Source organism: Pipistrellus kuhlii, unplaced genomic scaffold, assembly GCF_014108245.1.
Source record: "Pipistrellus kuhlii isolate mPipKuh1 unplaced genomic scaffold, mPipKuh1.p scaffold_m20_p_5, whole genome shotgun sequence".
Lineage (NCBI taxonomy): Eukaryota > Metazoa > Chordata > Mammalia > Chiroptera > Vespertilionidae > Pipistrellus > Pipistrellus kuhlii.
In genome coordinates this window covers 31088335-31112824 of record NW_023425551.1, presented here as the reverse complement: position 1 = coordinate 31112824, position 24490 = coordinate 31088335, and the positions used below count along the sequence as shown (strand labels likewise).

Below are 24490 nucleotides of genomic sequence, written 5' to 3'. Positions count from 1 at the left end.
ACTATCCTATCTAACAGAGGTAATGTGCTAATTGATCCTAACGCCATCGCAAAGATGGCCGCAACCACAGCCAATAAGGAGGGAATATGCTAATTGACTGCCCTACCCTCAAAGATGGCGGTGCTCACAATCACAAAATGGCGGCACCCAGTCCTCTCATCCTCCCAGGGCCAGCCTGAGGTGCAGACAAGCCTCTGATGGCAGCTGTCCAGCCACCCAGGGCCACCCAAGGCTCAGGTAACCAGGGCCAGCTGAGGCTTGCACTGCTGACAGAGGCACAGCAAAGGTGTGATGGGGCGTCACCATCCCCTGATCACCGGGTCACCTCATGTCCCTGAGGGCTCCCTACTGTGAGAGGGGGCAGGATGGGCTGAGAGACCGCCCCTCTCCAGTGCATGAATTTTCATGCACCGGGCCTATAGTTATTATATAATAGTATTTTGGGTCTCTGAAAGGTTGAAAGTTTTAATTTTCTGGAAAATTTACTTTTGAAACACTGATTTTTCTTAGTTACATGACAAATTAGTTAATACCCTATTTTCTGGCAGGAATTGATCCAAAAAAGGCACTGCAGGTTTTCAATAGGGTAATCATACCCAAACTAAGTGCCTTTCATAACTTCTTAAAGGTTACTTCATCTAAGAAACTGAATTATAGACTTTATAAAAATTTTGTCCAATCTAGATTCTAGGAAGCAAAATTGCCAAGGGAAAGTAACCTTGTTGAAAAACAGATAGATGTAGATGCTAATCACAGCATAAACATCATTGGCTCTTGGTAAAGGTGTGGCTGGGAAAACTAACAAGGGAACTAACAGTCCTCCCCTCAACAATTCTCCTACTCAGCATCTTTAGAAGAGATAGCAAGTCTTCACCATTACAACATTGCTGTAAATCTCTGACATAGTATCATTAGTGTCTATTATACTATTAACACAGTAACTTTCACAGTATGAACATTCTTAGCAAATGTTGATAGTATCACAGAAAAACTATGTAATGTATCACTGTATGAAAGTATTATTCTAATGAGATTTTTAAAAACCTATTAAGATACTTTTATGAATCTATGTAAATATTAAGTAAAAGAATGAATTTGTCACAAATGCAAAATGAAAGCATTTGTTGGCTTATGGCATCTATCTACTTGTAATACTACTTAAAAACTTAGAATACTCATATCATTTGAATCATATTTTTCACACTGCACTTGGTACATCTTAAAACTGTACAGATGCTTTAATACTAATAACCACAACATTTGACATTAATTGGAGTTTGTGCTTTTTAAGGTATTTCAACAAGGCAAAGATATATTGTGTAAAAGTGAAAGTTCCACCCCACTCCCCCTTCCTAAGGGGAATCATTGTCTAGAGCTGGGTGCTAGCATTTTGGCATTCAAAAATTTTACATAGTGCCCTAACTGGTTTGGCTCAGTGGATAGAACTTCCTGAATTCCCATTAAGGGCACAGGCCCAGGTTGTGGGCTTAGTCCCCAGGAGGGGGCATGTAGGAGACAGCCAATCAGTGATTCTCTCTCATCATTGATGTTTCTAACTCTTTCTCCTCTCCCTTCCTCTCTGAAATCAATAAAAATCAAATAAATTTAAATAGAAATAAAGAAATCTAAAAAGTGTTATAAAGAAATATTCCTATTATAACAAAATATACTAGTGTTTCTTTTAAAATTGTCATTTACTCTACTAGAAAATTTAGAAATATGTAAAGTTCAAGGCACCTCATTTTCTAGAGTCTGGTCACTTGTTAACTACTAGAGGCCCAGTGCACAAAATTCCTGCACTCGGGGATTAGGAGTAAGTGGGGTATCCCTCAGCCCACATTACGAGTGGGCACAGGCTAGGCCGAGAGATCCCACTGGTGCATCATGGGGGCTGGGGAGGAACGTGGGAGGATGGCCAGGCGGGGAAGGACCATGGGAAGGCTCCATAGTGTGCCCAGTCCGTCTCACTCAGTCCTGATCAGCTGGACCCCAGCAGCTAGCTAACCTATCAGTTGGAGTGTCTGTCCACTGGTGGTCAGTGCATGTCATAGCAAGCGGCTGAGCGACCTTAGCATATCGTTAGCATATTACATTTTGAATGGTTGAATGGCAACCAGACAATTGGACACTTAGCATATTAGTCTATTCTATAGGATACTAGGGGCCCGGTGCATGAATACATGCATGGGTGGGGTCCCTCAGCCTAGCTGGTGATTGGGGGGGGCCGGCTGAGTGGAGGGACTGTGGGAGCTTGGTTGCGGAAGTGCACTGACCACCAGGGGGCAGCTCCTGTGTTGAGCATCTACCCCTGGTGGTCAGTGCGTGTCAAATGACTGGTCGTTTAGTCACTTAGGCTTATATAGAGAGATTTTAGAAAAATAAACAATCACTGACTTCAAAGTACTGGGTTTGTAAGGCTGACTTAGGTTCCTAGGTGTGCCCTATCTATACTAATAAAAGGGTAATATGCTAATTAGACCAGGAGACCAGACATCTTCCTACCATCCAACTCCTTTTCAGACAAAGCCACAATGGTGGGGGCCAAGGCAGAGGTGGTTAGGGGCAATCGGGCCATCAGGGGAGGGCATTTGGGGGCCATGAGGCTGGCAGGTGAACAGTTAGGCAACAATCAAACTGGTAGGCAGGCAAGTGGTTAGGAGTTAGCAGTCCCAGATTGCAAGAGGGATGTCCAACAGTCGGACATCCCCCGAGGGGTCCCAGGTTGGAGAGGGTGCAAGCCAGGATGAGGGACAATCCCCCCCCTCAACACAAATTTGGTGCACTAGGCCTCTAGTATACTATAGTTAGAAGTTTCATTCCTGGAAGTCTTTCATATAAAAGCACTATGGAAGCTTGCTATTTGAAAGAGTTGTGTTATTTATTGGAGTAGCAAAGTAAATCATTTTCCTATAAAGTGTGCTTCCTAATTTATATTCTCACATGTTGGTTGTGTTAAAAATGAAATACAACTAACTGTACAAAGCTTCCTGGTTCCCAAACACAATCCCATAGGCACAATACCATGGATAATCAATGTGCAAGCTAAAAATGTATCTCTCTATCTTCCAATTTACATGGCTATATTTAGGGAGTCTAGATTTGGGTAAGAACCAGGATTCTGCCTCACAAATATAGCCAGAAATAACAGATCTATTCAAGCACAATTATTGGGGTTCATTTCTCAAAATGAGAAAGTATCTGTATGGCTTCCAAACAAAAACTATAAATGCTATTTGAGCACCTTCACAGTGTTTTCTCTTTGGTAAAGTTTCCAAAGCAAGTTATAAGAGTTTTTGTTGTTTTGTGTGTGTGTGTGATTTTTAGGTTGTTGCATTAATTGTAAACAAGGAGCATATTATATATCCATGAGTGTTAAATCTAGAAAAAGAATTTTCTGTTATTATACAACCTTCCAAGAGAAAATGTCTTCATTTAAATTTATGTGAATATTCAAGTGTTCTCATAATGTATATTCCATTTAAAATACTATATTAAAACAGTAATTTTAGTGGGCAAAGCTACAGATAAATTACTCTGCATTTAGATTTCTTGAAGGCAATATACAGCAATCTGATTTCAATGCAAACTTTAGTGACGACTTATTTTGTCTATTGTTATTTAGGAATCAAAGCCTTTCTTTCAGAGGATGTAATTGTAAAGTTATATTAGTAACTCTCAAATGGTGCCCTCTTTGCAACCACTTAGGAAAAATACAAAATGTTACAATTGGTTCTTTCTGAAGGCCAATTCAGGCACAAAAGGATGGTAATAAGAATAAACGTTCTGCATAACGTTATGGAGTTGGCAGAACATACCTACTCTAGGCAACATCTTTTAACTGACTCAAATGTATTTTTTTTTTCCCCTTTGTCTTTCTCTTTTTAAATAGTAGGCAAAGGGAGTGAGGGGTCAGGGAAAAATCTGGTTTGACAGGACGCCTGGGGGAAAAAATCCACAGGCTGTTCCACCGTGAGACTAGAGCTTTGTTCGGTTTCTGACTTGTGGAGACTTGCACAGAAGCAATGTTATTTATGTTTCGGAGGCTTCCATTTAAACGACCGGGCAGGTGTCTCTCCCAGCCCGGCAGGTTCTGCCTAGGGACCAGCGTGGAGAGCGTGTCCCCTCCATCCCAGCCCGCCCCTTCACCCAAGGGGACGCAGGACAGCCCGAGACGCCCCGGCCGCCGCGCAGGGCGGTTGTTGGGGCGCCCTCCCACGGGCGCGTTCTCTGAGGCTGTTCGGGGGAGTCCGAGGGGAGGCCACACACCACCCTGCAGCCAGGTAGCTGGCCGGGCTGCCCGCCCGCCTGACCGGCCCCTCGCCCGAGTACCTCGTCCCGGCCGCGGCCCCCGCCGCACTGCTTGCAGCCGAGCAGCTCCGAGACGGCCAGCGAGGCTGTGTACGCCTCGTTCGCGGCGGTGGCCAGGCGCATGTCGGCGTGGAGACGAGAGGCGGCGGTCCCGAGTGGCCTGGGCGGCTCGGAGGGGGAGCGCGGGTGGGAGGCAGGCCGCTGGGCTTCGGGCTGCAGCACCTCAGTCAGCGCTGACGGCAGGGGAAGAGCGGCCGGGCGGGGCGGGGCCAGAAACAAGCCACACCCCCAGCCCCGCTGTCACTCCGCCGCCGGAGGCCGCGAGCACCAATTCGGGCCCTCGGCGCCCTGGAGCCCCGCCCTCCCGGCGCGGATGGGCGGGCATTGGCGGGCGGTTCTGAAGCTGACCAACCGGGCGGAAAACAGCCTCCTGGGGCCCAGCTCCCCAGAGCGGCTCATTGTCAGGTCCGGAACTCCAGTCGGTTGGGAGGTGAGCGTGCACTGCAGCACGAGCCCCGCAGCCCTCGGGGCTGCAGGGAAAGGCGAACGTGCCCCCGCCCCCACTACCCGCAGCCGAGAGCCTGCCCTCCCTCCACCCTTTTACCCAGAGCCAGACAGCACCCAGCCTCTACGACTGACCCTCATACCAAGATGAGGAATCAGGTTCCTTTTACATTTTATAAACCACTGAAATTTCCCTCTTCCCTTCCAATAATGCCCAAACAACGCAGAAGGGGCCACAGAACTCAAGAAGTACGGGACCATGGCCTGCCTATATTCAATGTAAATTGATTTTTGGTAAGCTATATAGAAACTATAAATATCACTCCTATACAGATAAGATTAGCAGATCCCTAAATTCTCAAGTAAATTCGACGGCTTTAAAATGTCTAATGTTCCCTCATAAGTGCCTTGGATTCTAAAGAATTTCTGAAAATCTGATCAAATTTTAAAGAAAATATAGGTTATAAAGGAACACAAAAACCTGATATTATTGGTTCCAGAACACAAATCTCTCAAATATTGTGTCAATACTATTTCCTTACATGACTCCATTAACTTTTAAAAATCAACTCCTAAATTAGAACTTTTTTTACATTTTTGCCCTATGGTTTTCAAAAGCTTACATGTTCAGGTTAAAAATAAAGTTGGAACATCTGACAGAAGGAAACAAATGGAATTTAAAAATCAATAAATTCTGGCAGGCACAGAACCAGAACTTACAAATGAAAATAAGTTTCAATCTTAGAAGTGAAATTACAATGTCTCAGATAATAATAAATTACTCCTTTTGCTCAAACTGTCATATTTTAAAAGTAGCAGATTAAGAATGGTTACTTTTTATCTTTCCAGATAAATAAGATGTTTGTTTTCATACACTACTTTTATAAATTGTTAAAGCACCCAAAATATTTTTACTGGTCAAGAAAAGCAACCTTGGGCTGATAGCATAGAAGAAAAGGCTATAGAAGCTTCCAAGCTCAGAGGGAGTTCTGAATACAGCCACAAAAACAAACAAATGCCCACTCAGCTACAAACAGGCAAAAATAAACCCAGAAAACCATTCAATTTACAGCAATATGAGCTGTACCAGATACATGACTGTATAGAAAACACAAATGGGCTTCTTGTATGGGGTTGTGAGCTATCAAGGTAGTTAGATCCATGGCCGGGAAACTGCGGTTCGAGAGCCACATGTGGCTCTTTGGCTCTTCCACAAAATATCACAGCCTGGGCGAGTCTATTTTGAAGAAGTGGCGTTAGAAGAAGTTTGTTTAAAAAAAGGCTCTCAGAAGAAATTTCAATCGTCGTACTGCTGATATTTGGCTCTGTTGACTAATGAGTTTGCTGACCACTGGCCTAGGATAAGATCTTCCTGGACAAAAGTCAATCTTTACCTTAACTAAGCCAGTCTACTACTTACTGTCTTTTACATCTAGGATAAAATTCCATGGAATGTCCTGTTTTAGTGTTTTTTTCCCGACACCTCAGGGCACAACCAGGGCACAAGAGGAAGACCACAAATCTTCTCATTGCTATTATTATCATGTCAGTTGTTATCAATCCTGAACCTACCTAGGTAAAAGACCTAAATGCCATGCTACTTTTCGTCTAATCCCAGAGGTTTCCCCACTTTGCTTTCTTCCACTCCCCCTCCCCCCCCCCCCAACCTATCACCAATAGACCTCATGTAACTTGCATCTTCTCTTTTGATTGTAATGTATAAAATAAGGTGCAAACTGCCATTCTCTGGAGCATTATCTCAATGTGTTGAGATTTTGCTTCCCTGCAATTGTTGACAGTTTGGCTCAAATAAACTCACAAAAATTCTTTACAGGTTTGGTTGCTTCTTACATTGACAAAAATCATTCAATTAAAAAGTATGTATTTTCCAAAGATTTCACTTCTTGAGTAGACTGGATGTCCTGAAGGTGCGTCTCCTAATGAACTCCCAGTGCTAGGCACATGGCAGGCATGCGATTAATATCTGCTGCAAAAATGACCATCCTAAGTACAGAACAGTAATTGGAAAGAATTATGCTTTAGATATTTACCACAGGTTATCAATATAGGCCAGCAGCTATTTTATAAAGTCTGCTATTTAAACATTTTATTTCAAAAGTTTATTTTTTCTAAGAAGAGTCCTGACATCTAATACAAGAACATTATTTTGGAAATATTTTCTTCCCTCTAAAAATATTTTGGTAAACTTAACTGTATCAAAGTGAGGTTTTGCATCTGTCATTAGCAGTAATGGTTTCAACTCAAATTTTCTAAAAAAAAACAAGCTGATACACCCACATAAAACTGGAGGCGGGAAGATGAGTTCATTTGAAGCATTAGGGTCCAGATTTGGAGTTATGGATAAGATAGGCTTCCTAAGGAAGAAACATCTGAGCTGAGACTTAGGGAATTGAAGGGAGGTCTTGGTAAGGAAAGAGGGGGAGGGGGAGGGGAGGAGAAAGAGAGGTGGAGAAAAGAGGAAGGAAGGGAGGAGTGGGGGAGTAAGGGCAGAGTTCAAAGCAATAAAACCAGCATGTTCAAAGGCCCAGAGGAAGGAGAGTGAGAGTGGTCCATTAGGGTAGCAGAATAAAGGAAGTTCATTGGGTCTTGAGCAGAGAGTATGCAGAATAGTGGATGGAGTTTAGTTTAAAAATAAGCCTAACGAGGAGACTTGTTAAAGCCAGCATATCAAACTCGAGGCCCTTAGGCCGCACGAGGCCCACAACGAATATTATTGCTGCCCAGCCAACGTAACAGTATGTATGAAACGTTTTAATAAAAATGTTGTAACTTAATTTTTACAATATACTGTTATACATAATTATTAACAAATACAATGTTTGCTAATGACTGATTACTATAATCATGTTGCATTCATTTCCCTTATGCACCATTTGAATAGCTTCACAGTACACTTAAGAATGAAATGTAGCCGAAACCATTTCTCTCCACTAATACTAGCAGCGAATATTTTAGCAGCCAATTGCCACGTCATTAGTCTTGGACCGACTTGTTTGGTGTGCACAATAGGAAATATTTCGCTTTCAGAAAACAAGAAAAATAGATTTATTGGCGTTACACTTATTAATTTGTGCAGTTATTCAGTGTCTGGTAAGTTAATGTTCAAGAAAAAATATAAATTTTTATTAAAATGTTCTCTTATTGTAATGATTACTCATTTATTTCAGCCCTTTGTATTCAGCATGTCTCTAATAAAATAAACTGACATTTCTATGAAAATTGAAGCTTTTGTTTTTTTTGCAAACCACATAAAAACTAAACCTTATTTGGACCATGTTAGCCTTTGGGTTTGACATGCTTATGTTAAAGAGTCATTAAGGGAAATACATTTCATTCTTTTTTTTTTTTAATATATTTTATTGATTTTTTACAGAGAGGAAGGGAGAGAGATAGAGAGCTAGAAACCTCGATGAGAGAGAAACATCGACCAGCTGCCTCTTGCACACCCCCTACTGGGGATGTGCCCGCAACCAAGGTACATGCCCTTGACTGGAATCAAACGCGGGACCTTTCAGTCCGCAGACTGACGCTCTACTACTGAGCCAAACCGGTTTCGGCTACATTTCATTCTTAAGTGTACTGTGGAGCTATTCAAATTTTAAAGAGTAAAATTATATCAAATTTGCATTTTAGATAAGGTTTAGCAAAATATATTGGAAAAGGCAAAACTGGAGGCAAGAAGATGAGTTAGGAAGGGTATTGAGGCTATTGTGGCAAGGCAAGAGGCTGATCTGGAAACAGTGGGGATGGAGCAAAGAAGAGGAATGATGGGGGGTCTATTTCTCCAACGGAAGTTTCTTGAGAAAAGAAATCACGCCTCATTCTTTTGTCTTTGAAATTTAGGAGATAAATCTCAAATTATCTGCTATCCGGATCAAGTGCTTTCCCTAATCATCTGTCTTGAAAAAATTTAGCCAATTCATATAAAAGGATAAATTTTAGTAGAAAGAATACTTACTAATCAGGCCAAAAGGCATAATCACACTTTCATGGACCACCTATTAAACACAAATTTCCTCATTAACCCAACAAATTATATTAAAGTACTACAGATTTATAGATCTATTCATTAGAATTGGAATTATATTTAATAAATGATTAGAAAACATAAAGAGCAGTGGTTTTAGCCATTAAACCAAAAAACTTTAAGAGTGGGAATGGCATTTATTATATTTATGATGGTTTAAGCATGTTATTTTAAAATGTCCTACTGTCATTTAAAACATTTCATTTAGAATGAGTGCTGGTTTATAAGATTACTTCTGCTTGCTTATTTTGTCAAGATATTTCTTCTCTAGCTGATATCTTCCTGTTTTTGTATATATAGCTTGCCTGTTAAGCACTTTTTTCCCTTTCAACATCATGTTTTGGGTACATTGAGATCCTTTTAGCACTGAACTTTAAGTTTATATTGTGCTTATTTGTCTTCTACTTTTTTTCACTTCTTCAATTTAATTTTTAGAATTACATGACTTATAAAGGAGCAAGAATGTTGACAAATCTTTGCTCTCTCTCCTTTAGATTGTTTTCTTTTGCTTATTTTTAATCCAAGAATAATTGACCAATATTATATTAGTTTCAGGTGTATAACATGATTCAATATTTGTACATATTTCAAAATGATCACCACAATAAATCTAATTAACATCTGTCACCATACATAGTCACAAAATATTTTTTTCTTATAATGAGAACTTTTAAGATTTACTCTTAGTATAGGGTTTCTTTTTTTTTTATAAATGCAGTTTTAAATCTCCACATAGGCTTCAAAAAATACAGGCCAACCATCACGCATATTTGAAAATAAGAAGTACAATATTCTAAACAGTGTTGGTGGTTTTAAATTAGAAAATTACTTTCCCTCAAAGAATAAGCATGTTCAGTCATGGTCTGGTTAATGATAATAACCTATCAATGGTAATGATAACAAAAATAATAGGCTAATGACAGTAAGACCAGTAACTTATGAACATCTACATATCAGACACTAAATACTCTATACCTATAAGGCAGATGTAATTATTTGTTTTACACATTTGTAAAACAGAAATTCGTAAAGTATGGGTAACTTGTCCAAGAATATAAAAGTAGTAAAATGCAACCTGAGATTAGAACCCAGGTCTGTCTGAACCCAAAGCAGCAGAAGCTGGGCTACTCCTTTTCATGAATATTTAAATTTTTTTAAACTATGCATTAGCCTAAGTTCTTGGCTGTGTGAGGAAAGAAGAAATGAAGAGGACAGGAAGAAAGAAAAGTGTAGCTTCTTTGTTTATACTCAGGGTGAGATCTGGTTCACACACACACACACACACACACACACACACACACAGAAATCATGGAATGAGTTGGTCTTTGAGAGCTTCTCTTCTCTATTACTCTATCTTGTCAATCTTCTCAGTGTTTCTTCCCAGACATTTGGTGACTTTATGCTACCTATCCAATGCTCTTTCAATAAGTAACTCACCTGAGTCTCACCACTTTTAACTTTTAAATGCTCCTTATATTATCCCTATTCCTCTGAGAATAGTTATTAGGTATTAAGAAGAAAATAGGGTTCTTTAAATCACACTATTTTATGTATGCTGATATCTCATACAAATTTATTTAGTCTGTCTCTATAGAATGTAAGCACCATAAAATCAGAATGCTTGCTTTTTTTGTTCACTGCTGTATTTCCAATGCCCTAATGCTAGCACACAGACCATCAATAATTATGTACTGAGTCAATGAACTCTGCAGAGATGTTTCCATTAAAAAAAAAAAGGCCGGGGCCGGTTTGGCTCAGTGGATAGAGCGTCGGCCTGCGGACTGAAAGGTCCTGGGTTCGATTCCGGTCAAGGGCATGTACCTTGCCGAAACCGGTTTGGCTCAATGGATAGAGCGTTGGCTTGGAGACTGAAGGGGGGTTCGATTCCGGTCAAGGGCATGTACCTTGGTTGCGGGCATATCCCCAGTAGGGGGTGTGCAAGAGGCAGCTGATCGATGACTCTCATCAATGTTTCTAACTCTCTATCTCTCTCCCTTCCTCTCTGTACAAAATCAATAAAATATATTAAAAAAAAAAAAAAAAAAAAAAAAGGGCATGTACCTTGGTTGCAGGCACATCCCCAGTGAGGGTTGTGCAGGAGGCAGCTGGTCGGTGTTTCTCTCTCATCGACATTTCTAACTCTCTATCCCTCTCAATTCCTCTCTGTGTAAAATCAATAAAATATATTAAAAAAAAAAAAAAAAAAAGCCCAACTCAATTAAAAGTATAATAGAGAATTTCAAGTTAAATATACGGTTTATGAAAGATGTGGGCCATCTAGATGAACATTTTAGAAGGCTTTGAGGCCACTGTAAGCAGGCAGGTTCTGCACAGGATCAGATTGTCCTTGGGTTCAGTTCTGCTAAGCAGCCTTTATTTTTCACAGTCTCTCCCCATCTTCTTAGGAACCCACAGATACTCCCAAGCTTCTTTGATTTTTTTTTCTGTGCCTGCTCTCTTTCAGGACACCAAGACAGCAGCTATATAGGCCAGACACTGCCTGTATAACATACCATTGTTTGACAAGATTCATAAATGTTTTGTAACCAAGATTCATAAATGTTTTGTAACCAAGTTTGGCCTATCTAAGGTGAAATGATAGGAAAGTGTCTGTTGAGATATAAAAATTAAATGGGAGAATTTATTCAGAAATACTACAACTTTTAGAGGCTAATTACTTTTTGGTATCAGTGTTGAATTAAATAGGAATAGGTTTAATTTGGAATAGGATGAAATACAGGAAAAAGGTGAATGTACTAGGAAATTAAGAGTACTTTATCCTATATTTTCTTAGTAGCTACTGATGGTTTTAAAGAGGGGGTGGGGAGAAGAAATGATACAAACTAAAAAAAAAAAAAAAGGTTATCTCTCAGACTATGCATATATACTAACTATATTGCATAAATTTTAAAAAATTATTTATTGATTAGAGATAAAGAGAGACATCGATTTCTTGTTCACTTATTTATACATTCACTAGTTGATCCTTGTGTGTACAGATGGGGATCAAACCCACAACCTTGGCCTATTGGGATAACATTCTAACCAACTGCGCTACCTGGCCAGGGCTAAAATATTTTATTCAAGGGGCTGGATTTCACTTATTCCTAAAAACATGTGAAAATATATGTTTTTTAAAGACATGGTTTTTGTTTGTGGTGGTTTGTTGTTGTTTTTTATTTCAAAGAAAGGGAAAGTGAGAGTGAGATAGAAACATCAATGATGAGAATCACTGATAGGCTGCCTCCTGCAAACCCCTACTGGGGATTGAACCTGCAACCGGGGCATGTGCCCTGACCAGGAATCGAACCATGACCTGGTTCACGGGTTGATGCTCAACCACTGAGCCATACTAGTCAAACTGAAAATAGTTTTTAAATTCTCGAAGTTCTGATAATGGGCACAGGAAAGGACTGGTGTTAATATATAACCTATAATTTTTTAAATACAAGAAATGTATTAGTCTGGAATAATATGAAAAAAATTTATCTCTTGAAAATAGATTTAAACCACATCAGGGAGGAGCCTGCAACCAAGGTATGTGCTCTTGACTGGAATCGAACCTGGGACCCTTCAGTCTGCAAACTGATGTTCTATGCACTAAGCCAAACGAGTTAGGGGCAACAAGCAAATTTTAAAATAATGTATTTGCTCTCTACAATTAGAACTTACTTTATGTCAGAAAATTCAACTTTCAAATATTCAACAAGATTTTAAAAATTAAACCACAGTACTTTAATTTGTGCATTATAAATATACAATTAAAATCTTAAAACACTGCACACTAAGTTTATAAACTGTTGTTTTTAAAAAATATCTAAGCTTCAAAAGATAAAAGCAAGTATGTGGATCAGGACAGAGAGCAAAGCAGAGTCAAAAACAGCAGGATGTAGTTCAAATAGGTCACACTTAACTTTTAACTTTTCCTAAGAAGAAAAAAACAAGCTTAGCAATAGCTTTCAGCCAATCATAAAGCAGACAAACAGGTAAGGACTCAACTGCTCCAGATACCAATGAGGTCCAATCTTCATTCAATGTTTTGTTTGTTTTAAACTATATAGTGTTAGAGCAGAACAAAAGCAATAAAACACAATGTACTGTACTGGGTTAAAAGTAATAAAGATAAAATCTCTTCACCAACCCTTATTAAAATATGTCAGATCTTAATAACATTGATCATTTTGTTTTCATCCTCACTATATCAAATACAATATACATTAAAGTTATGTTTAAAATATTAGTGTATCTGTAATAAAATATAGAATTTTGTGGGGAAATTTTTTATTGCTTGTGGATAGAGGATAAGTTGGGAATATCTATAAGAATAGATTCTTCATTTTTTAATTCCCCAATACTCAATTTCTAAAATTCATGGAGAGGGACCATCCCTCAAAAATGCTACAGTCCAAATCCAAAACTGTAAAATATGAGTAAAAACAACAGAATAAAAATACAACCTTCAACACAAGCAAGCAAAATGAACAAACTGCTAGTACATTTTATGCATCTTTCCTCTTTATTTCTATCACTCTACATATCCTGCTTTGAGATAAGAAGGTTTTCTGAGAATGCAGAAAGGATTTTTCAAAGAGTTACAGATGTCATTACTACACTGTTTAGTGAAATTCTCAGTATTGCTCAAACTGACAAAGTATTACTTGCAACAGAGACACAAAAGAACTGTAAAATAATAAGTTAACAATTTTCTTTATTTTGCTTTTGGCGTACTAAATTTATAAAATGTCCTAAGGCAGTTTCCAATATATTTTTTAAAATATATTTTATTGATTTTTTACAGAGAGGAAGAGAGAGGGATAGAGAGTTAGAAACATCGATGAGAAAGAATCATCGATCAGCTGCCTCTTGCACAACCCCTACTGGGGATGGCCCACAGCCATGGTACATGCCCTTCACCTGAATCGAACCCGGGACCTTTCAGTCCGCAGGCCGACGCTCTATCCACTGAGCCAAACCGGTTTTGGCTCCAATATTTTTGTAACAATATTCAAGAGCCACCTTTTATTTTTTAATTAAGTACTGCTTAAACCATTTGCTGATGTAGTTCCCTAAAAATATAATTATTGCATGTAGATTAGCTTGACCTGTTATATCATCAATTATCTCCTGAATTCAACGTCTATATAAATATATAAAAGGCCAATATGCAAAGTGTCCCCACAGGATTTTGACCAGAAGACTGGGAGTTCGATCACTCGCTATGATGTGAGCTGACCATCAGGGGGCGGCACATAACAAAGGAAGACCCTGACTGACAGCCAGCAGCTGGAGAAGGGAGGCCCTGGCGGGCAGCTAGAAGGCCCTAATTGGCCCCGATCACTGGCCAGACCTTGGGACCCTCCCCAAGCATAAATTTCATGCACTGGGCCTCTAGTCTCTCTCTCTCTACCGTATTTTTCGGACCATAAGACGCTCCGGACCATAAGACACACCAGTTTTTAGAGAAGGGAAATGAAGAAAAAAAGATTCTGAAACAAATAGTGTCCTAAAATATTTTATGTGCATTAAAACCCAACATCACAGTCATAAACACATGTAATCAACCCTGTAAAGTAAACAGCAGCATTTAGAACCATTTTAGAGCCGGGCAAGCACACAGAGACCACACAGAGCCGGGCAAGTAAAAAAACTTTTTTTTTAAAGTATATGTGTAGGCTATATTTGGACCATAAGACGCAGGGACTTTCCCCCCCCACTTCTGGGGGGAAAAAAGTGCGTCTTATGGTCCAAAAAATACGGGGTGTGTGTGTGTGTGTGTGTGTGTGTGTGTGTGTGTGTATATATATATATATATATATATATATATATATATATATACACACACACACACACACACACATACATACACCACACACACACACACGCACGCACCTAAGTGACTGTTATGACTGAACGACCAGAACAACCTGTCGCTATGATGCACACTGACCACCAGGGGGCAGATGCTTAATGCAGGAACTGCCCCCTATTGGTCAGTGCGCTCCCACAGCCAACCTCCTGGGGTCCCTTCCCCCAGCTGCCCGGCCCTCCTGATGGGCCCTGGTTGGGGGGCTGGCCAGCCAATCCCCCAGGGTACCTCCCTGCAACTGGCCAGCCCTCCGATCAGCCCTGTTTGCTGGCCAGGTTGAGGGACTCCACCTGTGCATGAATTTGTACACCGGGCCTTTAGTATATGCTATAGAAAACTAGTACTGTACTGTACAAACTGTATATATGTATACTTTCCCTCAATATTTTATTGTATTCTGTATACCCCTTGGAAGGTGGGAGAAAATTAGATAATGTTTGGAGACTAGTTTTAGGTTTCATTTATCAGTGATATCCCTACTTTATTCTTTTCCTCTATTCTCAAATGTCACAGATAACTAAACTACTAGGTGTATCAGTTAATAATGTGGATTTTTTTCAATAGATGGAGTTACATGAATGTTGATATATATGCGTTTTGATATGTATGCTATTTTGTTATATTGACAACAAGCTTCAAAACTTCCTATGTCAAATTTGCTGAAGGTGTTAACATCATAGATATTTTTATGTTTAAAAATGTCAAATTTCAGGCCAAAAAAAGAGCATTTCTGGGAAGTTTTAATTCATTATTTTGAAGAAAAAAGTATTGTATACTTTGGGAGGCTTATGGTGAACATGCTCCATCTCAAGATACTTGTGAACACTGGTTTAAACGCTTTAAAAGTGATGATTTTGTTGTGAAACACAATGTCCAGGTCAACCAGAAAAGTTTGAATATCAACAATTACAAGGATTATTGGATGAAGTTGCATATCAAACTCAAAAACAACTTGCAGAAAGATTAAATGTTGCTCAGCAAACAACTTCCGATCCTTTACAAACAATGGGGAATATTTTAAAGGAAGGAAAATGGGTGCCACATCAGCTGAACAAAAGACAAATAGAAAACAAAAAAGTTATCAGTAAAATGTTGCTTCAACTGCACGAAAGCCTTTTTTTGCATCAAATTGTGACTGGCAATGAAAAGTGCGTTTGTTTTGAGAATCCCAAATGCACAAAATCATGGATTGATCCAGGTCAACCATCAACATTGACTGCAAGGCCAAATGCTTTGGAAAGAAGACAATGCTCTGCGTTTGGTGGGATCAGGAAGGTGTGGTATATTATAAGCTTCTAAAACCAGGTGAAACCATTAATACTGATTGCTATCAAAACAGATAATCAATTTGAACCACACATTGATAGTGAAACGACCAGAATGTGCCAGAAGACACGGCAAAGTAACTTTGCTTCATGATAATGCACCATCACACACTTCAAAACCATTTAAAGACACATTAAAAGATCTTGCCTCAGAAGTATTAACCCACCCACCATATTCACCAGACCTTGCTTCTTCAGATTACCATTTGTTCTGATCGATGGCACACAGTTTCTGAGCAGCACTTCAAAATGTATGAAGTGGAAAATTTGGTCTTTGAATGGTTTACCTCAAAACAAGAAAAATTCTTTTGGGATGGTATCCACAAACTACCTGAAAGATGGGGGAAATGTATAGCTAGCGATGGACATTACTTTGAATAAAGCACTTCTGATGTTTCTCTTGAAATTATCATGTTTTCTTTGATTACAAAACCTGCCATTAATAACCAGTACACCTAGTATAGTGAATAAAAAAAAAAAATACAGTTTTGCTGAAACCAGTTTGGCTCAGTGGATAGAGTGTTGGCCTGCAGACTGAAGAGTCCCAGGTTTGATTCCGGTCAAGGGCATGTACGGTACCTTGGTTGCGGACACATCCCCAGTAGGGAGTGTGCAGGAGGTAGCTGATTGATGTTTCTCTCTCATTGATGTTTCTAGCTCTCTATCCCTCTCCCTTCTTCTCTGTAAAAAAAAATCAATAAAATATATTTTTTTAAAAATATATATATAGTTTAAATACATCATCTGGGAAAGAAACTCTGTATACCCCACTCATGTTTTCCTTAGGCTCTTACACCTTATTTTGTCATGAGGAATATCTTCTACTACTTGACAGTTTTCCATGCTAACATTGCCTTTTAATCTCCAAAATACCATCCATTATGTTTTGAATAAAGTCATAAACATTACACTCTTTAAAAAAAAATGAATGAAAAAAAATCCTTGGGTGAGGATTAATAAAAGCAAGGAAGTGAGGAAAGCAGGAAGGAAGAAGTGAAGGAAGGAAGGAAGGAAGGAAGGAAGGAAGGAAGGAAGGAAGGAAGGAAGGAAGGAAGGAAGGAAAGAAGGAAGGGGCAAAATTCAGAGTGATTTATTTGGTAGGATTAAATACAATGATGGCTTACACTGACACACACACACACCTTAAAATGTTTTCTCCCACATTTGAAAGTCAGTTATTGTGGCCAAAATAGTTGATTATTATATAGAATACTAAAAGCCCAGTGCACAAAATTTGTGCACGGGTTAAGGTCTCTAGGCCTGACCAGTGATTGAAGCATGAGCATCAGGCATAGGAGGGCAGGTCCCAGCTGACCTCAGGACCCTGAGCAGCACCTGGGCCACAGCACGCCCCCCTCCGCCTGAGTTCTAGTGCCCAAGTCCCCACACAGAGATGCAGTGAGTGCAGGTGGATGCCATGACTGAGATGTAATGTGGGCCTCTGGGCTGCCCAGCGGTGGCTGCACAGAAGCTGGATGGGCAGTGCGCTCTCTCCTGGCCAGCCTTGCAGACTGGCTCCTGTATGAACCCACGGGGAGCCCAAATGGCCCCTGCAGTCCGGCTCACCTTGAAGAGGTCGTGTGTGTATGGGTGGGCTCCTCTAAGGCACCTGGCACCTGAGCATGGGGGTTTCCCTGGCACTCAAGCCCTGGTGCCCCAGGGGAGAGTAGCAGGGGGAGTAACAGTGAGCTCTGTGAACATCCTGCACTTTCACTGCACCTCCATCTCCATCACTCCAGCCCTCAGGTAGGTGGCAAGAGGTCGCAGCCCCATGACCAGGTGCCAAGGGAGGTTGGTTTCTGCCACCTACCCCCAGTTTCCTGTCCCAGCCTTGGGCCCATCCCTGGATCATGCAATCAGGGACTGCCGGACACTGGTCAATGGGGCAATCTGTCAGGGCCAGGCCTCCCGCCCAACTCCCTCAGTGCCCGGGAGCCGGGCAGCAGCCCCGACCCCTGCCTCCACCACTGGTTGCAGTTGGCGGGGCAATCACACCCATCTTGGCTTGGCGCTGCCCACTCACCTGCTCCACCATCCAGTTTCAGTCCTGCTCTTATCAGGGCCCATCATCTGGGCAGGCAGAGCCTGCACTGCCACCAGCCATGTTCTGTACCACCCCCTGGTGGTCAGCGCATATCATAGCAAGTGGTCAAACTCCCAGTTGAACAATTTACATATTAGACTAATTATATAGGATCATAATATCTCATTATACCTCAATTGACTTTTTTTTTTTTTTTTTGCCAAACTCATGAACAAAAATCTAGAACAAAAAAAAAGAATATATGCACCCCTATGTTCATAGCAGCACAATTTACAATAGGTAAGATCTGTAAATACCCAAGTGCCCAACAGTAATGAGTGGATAAAAAAGCTGTGGTACATTTATACCATGAAACACTAAATAGCAGTAAAAAAGAAGAATCTCTTAACCTTTGAGATATGAAGAGACCTGGAGAGCATAAAACTAAGTGAAATAAGTCAGTCAGAGAAAGACAAGTATTACATGATCTCACTCATATGTAGAATCTAATTAACAAAATAAACTGAAGTAGATCCAGAGACATGGAAGCACGGAACAGAGCGCAGAACTTGGAGGGAAGGTGGGGAAGGGTAGGTGGGTGGGAGGAAATCAAAGACCTTGTATGCATATATGATTAACCCATGGACACGGACAATGGAGAGCTGAAGGCCCGGGGCAAGGAACTGGGGCAGGCTCGAAGGGGTTGATGGGGGAAAAGAGGGGACATAATACTTTCAACAATATTTTTTTTAAACATTAAAAATAAAACAAAATAAAATATGTAAAATAGATGCCACAGAGTTTATATACCAAAAGGTATACACTGTACTCAGAGGAAAAGCTCTGGCCTACCTCTTTTAAAAACAATTTACTTTTACTTTGTACCAAAGTATATAACAAGCTTGTTTATCTAGTTTCTAAGTCCACACTGATTTAGGAGGGATTAGGGACTACTGTTTGACAGCAGAGAAAAATGGAAGTTAACCATTTAATTACAAAGCAAGTACGTGAAAAATTCTAAAAAGCAGAAATAAAAACTTGAATATAGCAGTACCAGGAGCCTTTACTACAAGGGTACTCACTCCTATAAGCTTTAAAGAGCTCTGTTAGCAGCACTTTCAGTTTAGGGTAATAACTAACCTCCATAATAGTGATTCTTTCCCGTGTTGGACAAAACACCTAAAAATCTTTTTTTAAGAAATATAACTTAAAGTGTATGGGTGAACTGGTAAACTAATGAGAAATCATTAGAAGTAAAAAATGACCAATAGGAGGAAGCCAGGGAGGTAACCATTACTGAGGCTGATAGCTATGGATCCCAATAACCCAGAGCAGCATAGGGAACAGAAGACAATGCTTAGAACTTGGGAAATTGGGGGGTTGACCAGAGACCCCATCATAAAGCCAAATCACAAAAAGCTAAGCTATCAATGAAGGTGTGAACTAGGAAAAACTCTCATCTACAAAAGGAGATAAAAATAAAGTTGTAGGAAGTGAAATCTCCCCTGAAAATTCATCAACTCCAAGTAGTTCACACATGAGGGGCCTTAATTCCTTCTTACCTGCCTGGTCTTAAAACAAAAATAAGACAAGGATCCAGTGGAGGTAGAATGGAAAAAGAGAAATATAATTCTAACAATAAGACTAATTTTGTTTTTCTGTTCTAGGACCAAATCTGACCTGAAAGTCAAGTGGCATATTGCATGAAAGCAGTTAAATTAAGTATTCTGCGATGATTTTCTAGTACACTAATTCCATATAAGCAAAAAATAGTGGTCCTTCTTCTAGAAACTAGGCAAGTATACTGGAGTAAGACAGTATTCAACAACATGGTTTTACTTCTAGTACCCTTGGATTATTAAAAAAAAAAAAAAAAAGCATATCTTAAAGGCAATATTAGTTGTTGCACATGAAAACCTAAGAGCACATACCATCAAAATAAAGAAGATCCACTACTTATTAAAATGACCCTGCAGACCCAGGACCTGGCACAGAACAAGAAATGAACCATGAAAGCAGTGTTTGCACAGTTTCTTTTAAAAAAGTTTTCTAAATCATGACTGTTTGTATCAGAAAATAATAAACCCCCAAACATTCCAAAATATCTGCAGCTGAAGAAATTAATGGTACTGGATCACACAATGGTGCACAGTGGTGACATGAAAAGTGTCTTTGACCTGCGTTTGAAGGTTACCTTGAAAAGATGTTAATTGTGTCATATAGATTTAGAGTTCAAATTGTTCAATTGGTAATAATCTTAATTCTTAGTTTAATGCCTACTTTGAAACAGAGCTTTAGTGCATGAAGATGATGACTTCAGGATACTTTTCTAGCCTCTCTGCTTAAGAAAATTGTTTTCAACAGAAATTTGCAATAATGTTAACAGTTAAGGAGGGACTCAAATAGCAAGTAAGGTCCTAAATTCTACAAGGAATTTCAGAGCTAAGGATTACAGAGTCCAGTGCCCTAGACAGACTTTTTTCCTAGCCACTGATGACTAAAGATGATATAAGAAACAATGAAAACCATAGTTTAAAACACATGTGTCAAACACAAGGCCCGCGGGCCAAATCCGTCCCGCCAGGCCTTGCAATGTGGCCCACACCGCGCTGTCATCACTGCACTCTGCTGCGTTTCCATCACAATGACAGTTTATGACTGTTCAGTAAACCATTCGGCCCGTGATTTAGGCTGGATTTTAGATTTTGGCCCCTTCTCTGATTGAGTTCAACACCCCTAGTTTAAAACATGGTAATTATACCAAAAAAAGTGGTCTCCAGAATAAATGCACTTGATTCATAGCAATTTTAGCATTCCGAACAATTCTTATGAGTAGCAGGGATGATTTTGCTTTATAAAGTCTTTTTTCTTGAGTGAGAATTATTTCCCAAGATGCTATGAATACTGAATTTAAAATGTTGCCACCTTTCTAACCCCTTCCCTTATCCCAATCAAGCAGCTTTATCTACTCTCAGTGCTTTCTTAGCGAGAAGAAAAAAAATTTATTTTCCTAAATAAATTTGTATTCAATTAAAGTCTACTGTGCTGAACTTCTTCAACCCCTTAGTAAGGTTCTTAAATTTAGTCAAAGGCTGATTGATAACATATTAGATATTAAGGTAAACAACCCTTGGAATGTTGGATTTCTCCTCTCCTAGCACAAATAATAGGCAAAAAGTAATAAAATGGCCTTTTAACTTGGCTGTTCCTGACCTTTGGGACTTAAGGGCATGTGTCTGTTTCCTCTGTTTCTCCAATTTCTGGTCCTGCATTAGCAAGATGCCTATCTCAAGAAGTCATTACTAGGACCCCCTGACCTGAGAATCTGGTCTAAGAAGGCATGAAACTTAAGAATGGGTTCTGGTGAAGCAAGGGAATCAGAAAACTGCTTAGAACTATGACTAGCCATAGAAGTGTGAAGAGCACTTATGTACTGCTAGTTTTATGTTCTTATGCATTCAGAGTACAGGGTGGGGAAAAGTTAGTGGGAAATTTCTTCAGTGTATCAACTTAAATGCATGATGATGATGACTTCAGAATACTTGTCTACCCTCTGTGTAAATTAGGCAACTAAGTTTTTTCACATCTCAAAATATTCTTTTCTCAGATGTCTAAAATGATGTTATCCGTAAGTTTGAGGATAGGGTAGGAATGGGTGAGCAGAGGAAGAATAAAAATAACCAGGACCTGGATTGGAAAAAAATATATTAGTTAAAATATGTCTGAAATTCTCAAGGTCCTAAAGTTTTGGAAGGAACCATAAAATCTCATTATTATACTAGTAACCCAGTGCACAGATTCATGCACATTGAAAGGAAATTAATTAAAAGATGGCTGGCAAGGCTTGATTGGGAGAGACGGCCGGACGCACCCTGGAGCCAGCTTCCTGTGGTCCCTCCCTGGCATCTGCAGAGTGTGAGGGGTCCCTCAGCCTGGCCTGTGGGAATCGGGCCGGTACTGGCAGTCTGATAATCCCTGAAGGATCCCAGAGTACAAGAGGGCACTCTGCAAGTTGCTGTCATACAGTGTGTGGAACGCAAATGCAAATGTGCAGTAAACCAGATTCGGGGCCAACAATGCCCCAGCAACAACATAACCCACGGCTAAAGGTGGAATTGCACAACCCAGAGAGCAATTGGGCTTCCTTCTCTCTGGTTTCAGGGTATGTCTCCCGAGAACTGCTGCTGCCAAGTCACTGCAGCTCGGCAGCTCCTGTGTTGAGCGTCTGACCCCCGGTAGTCAATGCGTCATAGCAATGGGTTGGATGATCGAACATTTAGCATATTAGCTATATATATGATATATATATATACACACACACACACACACACACACACACACACACACACGTATATATATACATATATATATATATATATATATATATATATATATATAGAGAGAGAGAGAGAGAGAGAGAGAGAGAGAGAGAGAGAGGGGGGGGGGGGAGGGAGGGAGGGAGGGAGGGAGACTAGAGGCCCGGTCTACAAAATTTATGCACAGGTATGGTTCCTAGGCCTGGCAGGCAATTGAAGCAGGAGCATTTGGTGTGGAAGGGCAGGTCTAGGCTGACCTCTAGGCCCTAGGCATCACCTGGACCCCCAGACCCCCCAGGCACCCTCCTCTGCCTGAGTCCCAGCACCCAAGTCCCCACACAGAGATGCAGTGAGTATGGCCGAATGCCATGGGGGCTTCTGGGCCACCCAGTGGTGCCGCACAGAAGCCAGGTGGGCAGCACGTTCTCTCCTGGCCAGCCTCACGGATCAGCTCCTGCGCAAACCCACAGGGTACCCAACGGCCCCTGCAATCCCAGCAGCCATAGTGTGGCTTACCCAGAAGAGGCCACATGAGTGTGGGGCAGGCTCCTTGCACGTACCTAGCAACTGAGCACAGAGGCTTCCCCAGCGCAAGCCCTGGCATCCCAGGGGGGGTTAGCAGGGGGATTGAGAGTGAGCTCAGTGGACACCCTGCATTCTCACTGCATCTCAGTCCTCGTCACCCCCGCCCCCAGGCAGCCAGTGAGAGGTCACAGTCCCCTGCCCAGGTGCTGTGGGAGGTTGGTCGCCACCACCCACTCCCAGTTCCCTGTCCCAGCCCAGGGCCCAGCCTCAATCAGGTGATCAGGGCCTGCCGGCCGCTGGTCTCCATCTACAGGGCAATCGGTTGGGGCTGAGCCTCCTGCATGGCTTCCTCAGCGACTGGGATCCGGGCAGTGACCCTGACCCCCGCTGCTGCCAGTCGCCATCTGCAGGCTGATCAGTTGGAGCCAGGGGGCAGTCCCACCTCCCCACCGTCACCACTGGTCACGATCAGCAGGGCAATCAGGCCCATGCTTGCACCTGCTTTGGCCTGACGCTGCCCGCTCACCTGTTCCACAGGTCCCGCTCTCGTCAGGGCCCATCGGGGCAGGCAGTGCCTCCAGTGCCACCTGCTGCCAGTGCTGCGTCGCTCATGTCCACCAAGTTCTGCGACACCCCTGGTGATCAGTGGCAAGTGGTCGAATTCCCAGATATTTGCATATTAGGCTTTTATTTTATAGGATAATTACCACTTGCTTTCCTTTTTACAGCCTCATATTGTTACTGAATATGACTACATAAGAACTGTGGAATGAAATGTAAAATGTATAAAGAGCTTCACAGCCCACAAATTTCACACAGTTATGTAATTCTCACAACAACCTTGTGAGATGAATCTCATTATTCCTGTCTTACCCAACAACAAACCAGTCATGCAACTGATAAGTGGCAGAGCTACAAGTCAAATACAGGTCTGTCTGACTTCAGGTCCACTGCTCTTTCTTTTCCTCATTGGTTTAAAATGCAGCTTCAGAGCCAGCCCTCAGGAAGCTTACCATACAACCTAGTTGATCATAAAAGACTCAGAAGTAATCAAAGGACAACACCAGACAATGTGTAATTCTGTCTTAAATTGAATGCCATAAACTGTAAATATCCCGGGGTAGAGAATCAGTAAATACCTGAAAGGTCGGTAGAGGGGAATGGCACAGAGAAGAAAAGAAGCTGGATGAACTTGAGACTGTAAGGAGACTGTCTTGGCTCTTAAGGGAGAGGGGGGATGGATGTGAGTTATTAAACAGCGGGAAATAGGGTAGGATCAGTTTTAAAGAGCCGAGAAAGCCAGTGAAAAGAGGAGACTGGACAAGCCAGGAGGCAATAATGGAGCCTTAAGTATAACCTCCCCCGGGACGCCAGTAGTGACTTTCACAAGTGAGCAAGATGAGCACAGGCAAAGGAAACCTGGCACACTAAAGAAGAAGTAGTGAGACTTACCACTCCCCTTCCTTTTACAGCCTCACGGTGTTGCCCAACTTCACAGTCCACCCAGGGGTCATTCCTGGACTTATGCACATGCTCTTCCCTCTGATTATAAGTTGGTGCCATCTAATCCTGGCC

General features: G+C 41.1%; 1 protein-coding gene across 3 annotated transcripts in view; it reads right to left on the bottom strand.

Moving 5' to 3' along the window:
* The window catches only part of SESN1 (sestrin 1), an 88390-nt gene that overhangs the window by 19531 nt on the left and 44369 nt on the right, over positions 1-24490 (bottom strand). Inside the window, exon 1 of one of the 3 annotated variants that reach the window (XM_036413329.2) lies at positions 4330-4569. The exons of the other annotated variants lie outside the window; for them this stretch is intronic. Within the exon in view, the coding sequence (XP_036269222.1) occupies positions 4330-4431 (102 nt within the window). The 5' untranslated portion in view covers positions 4432-4569. Of the gene's footprint in view, positions 1-4329; positions 4570-24490 lie in introns of those variants that run through there. 3 annotated transcript variants of the gene reach the window in all.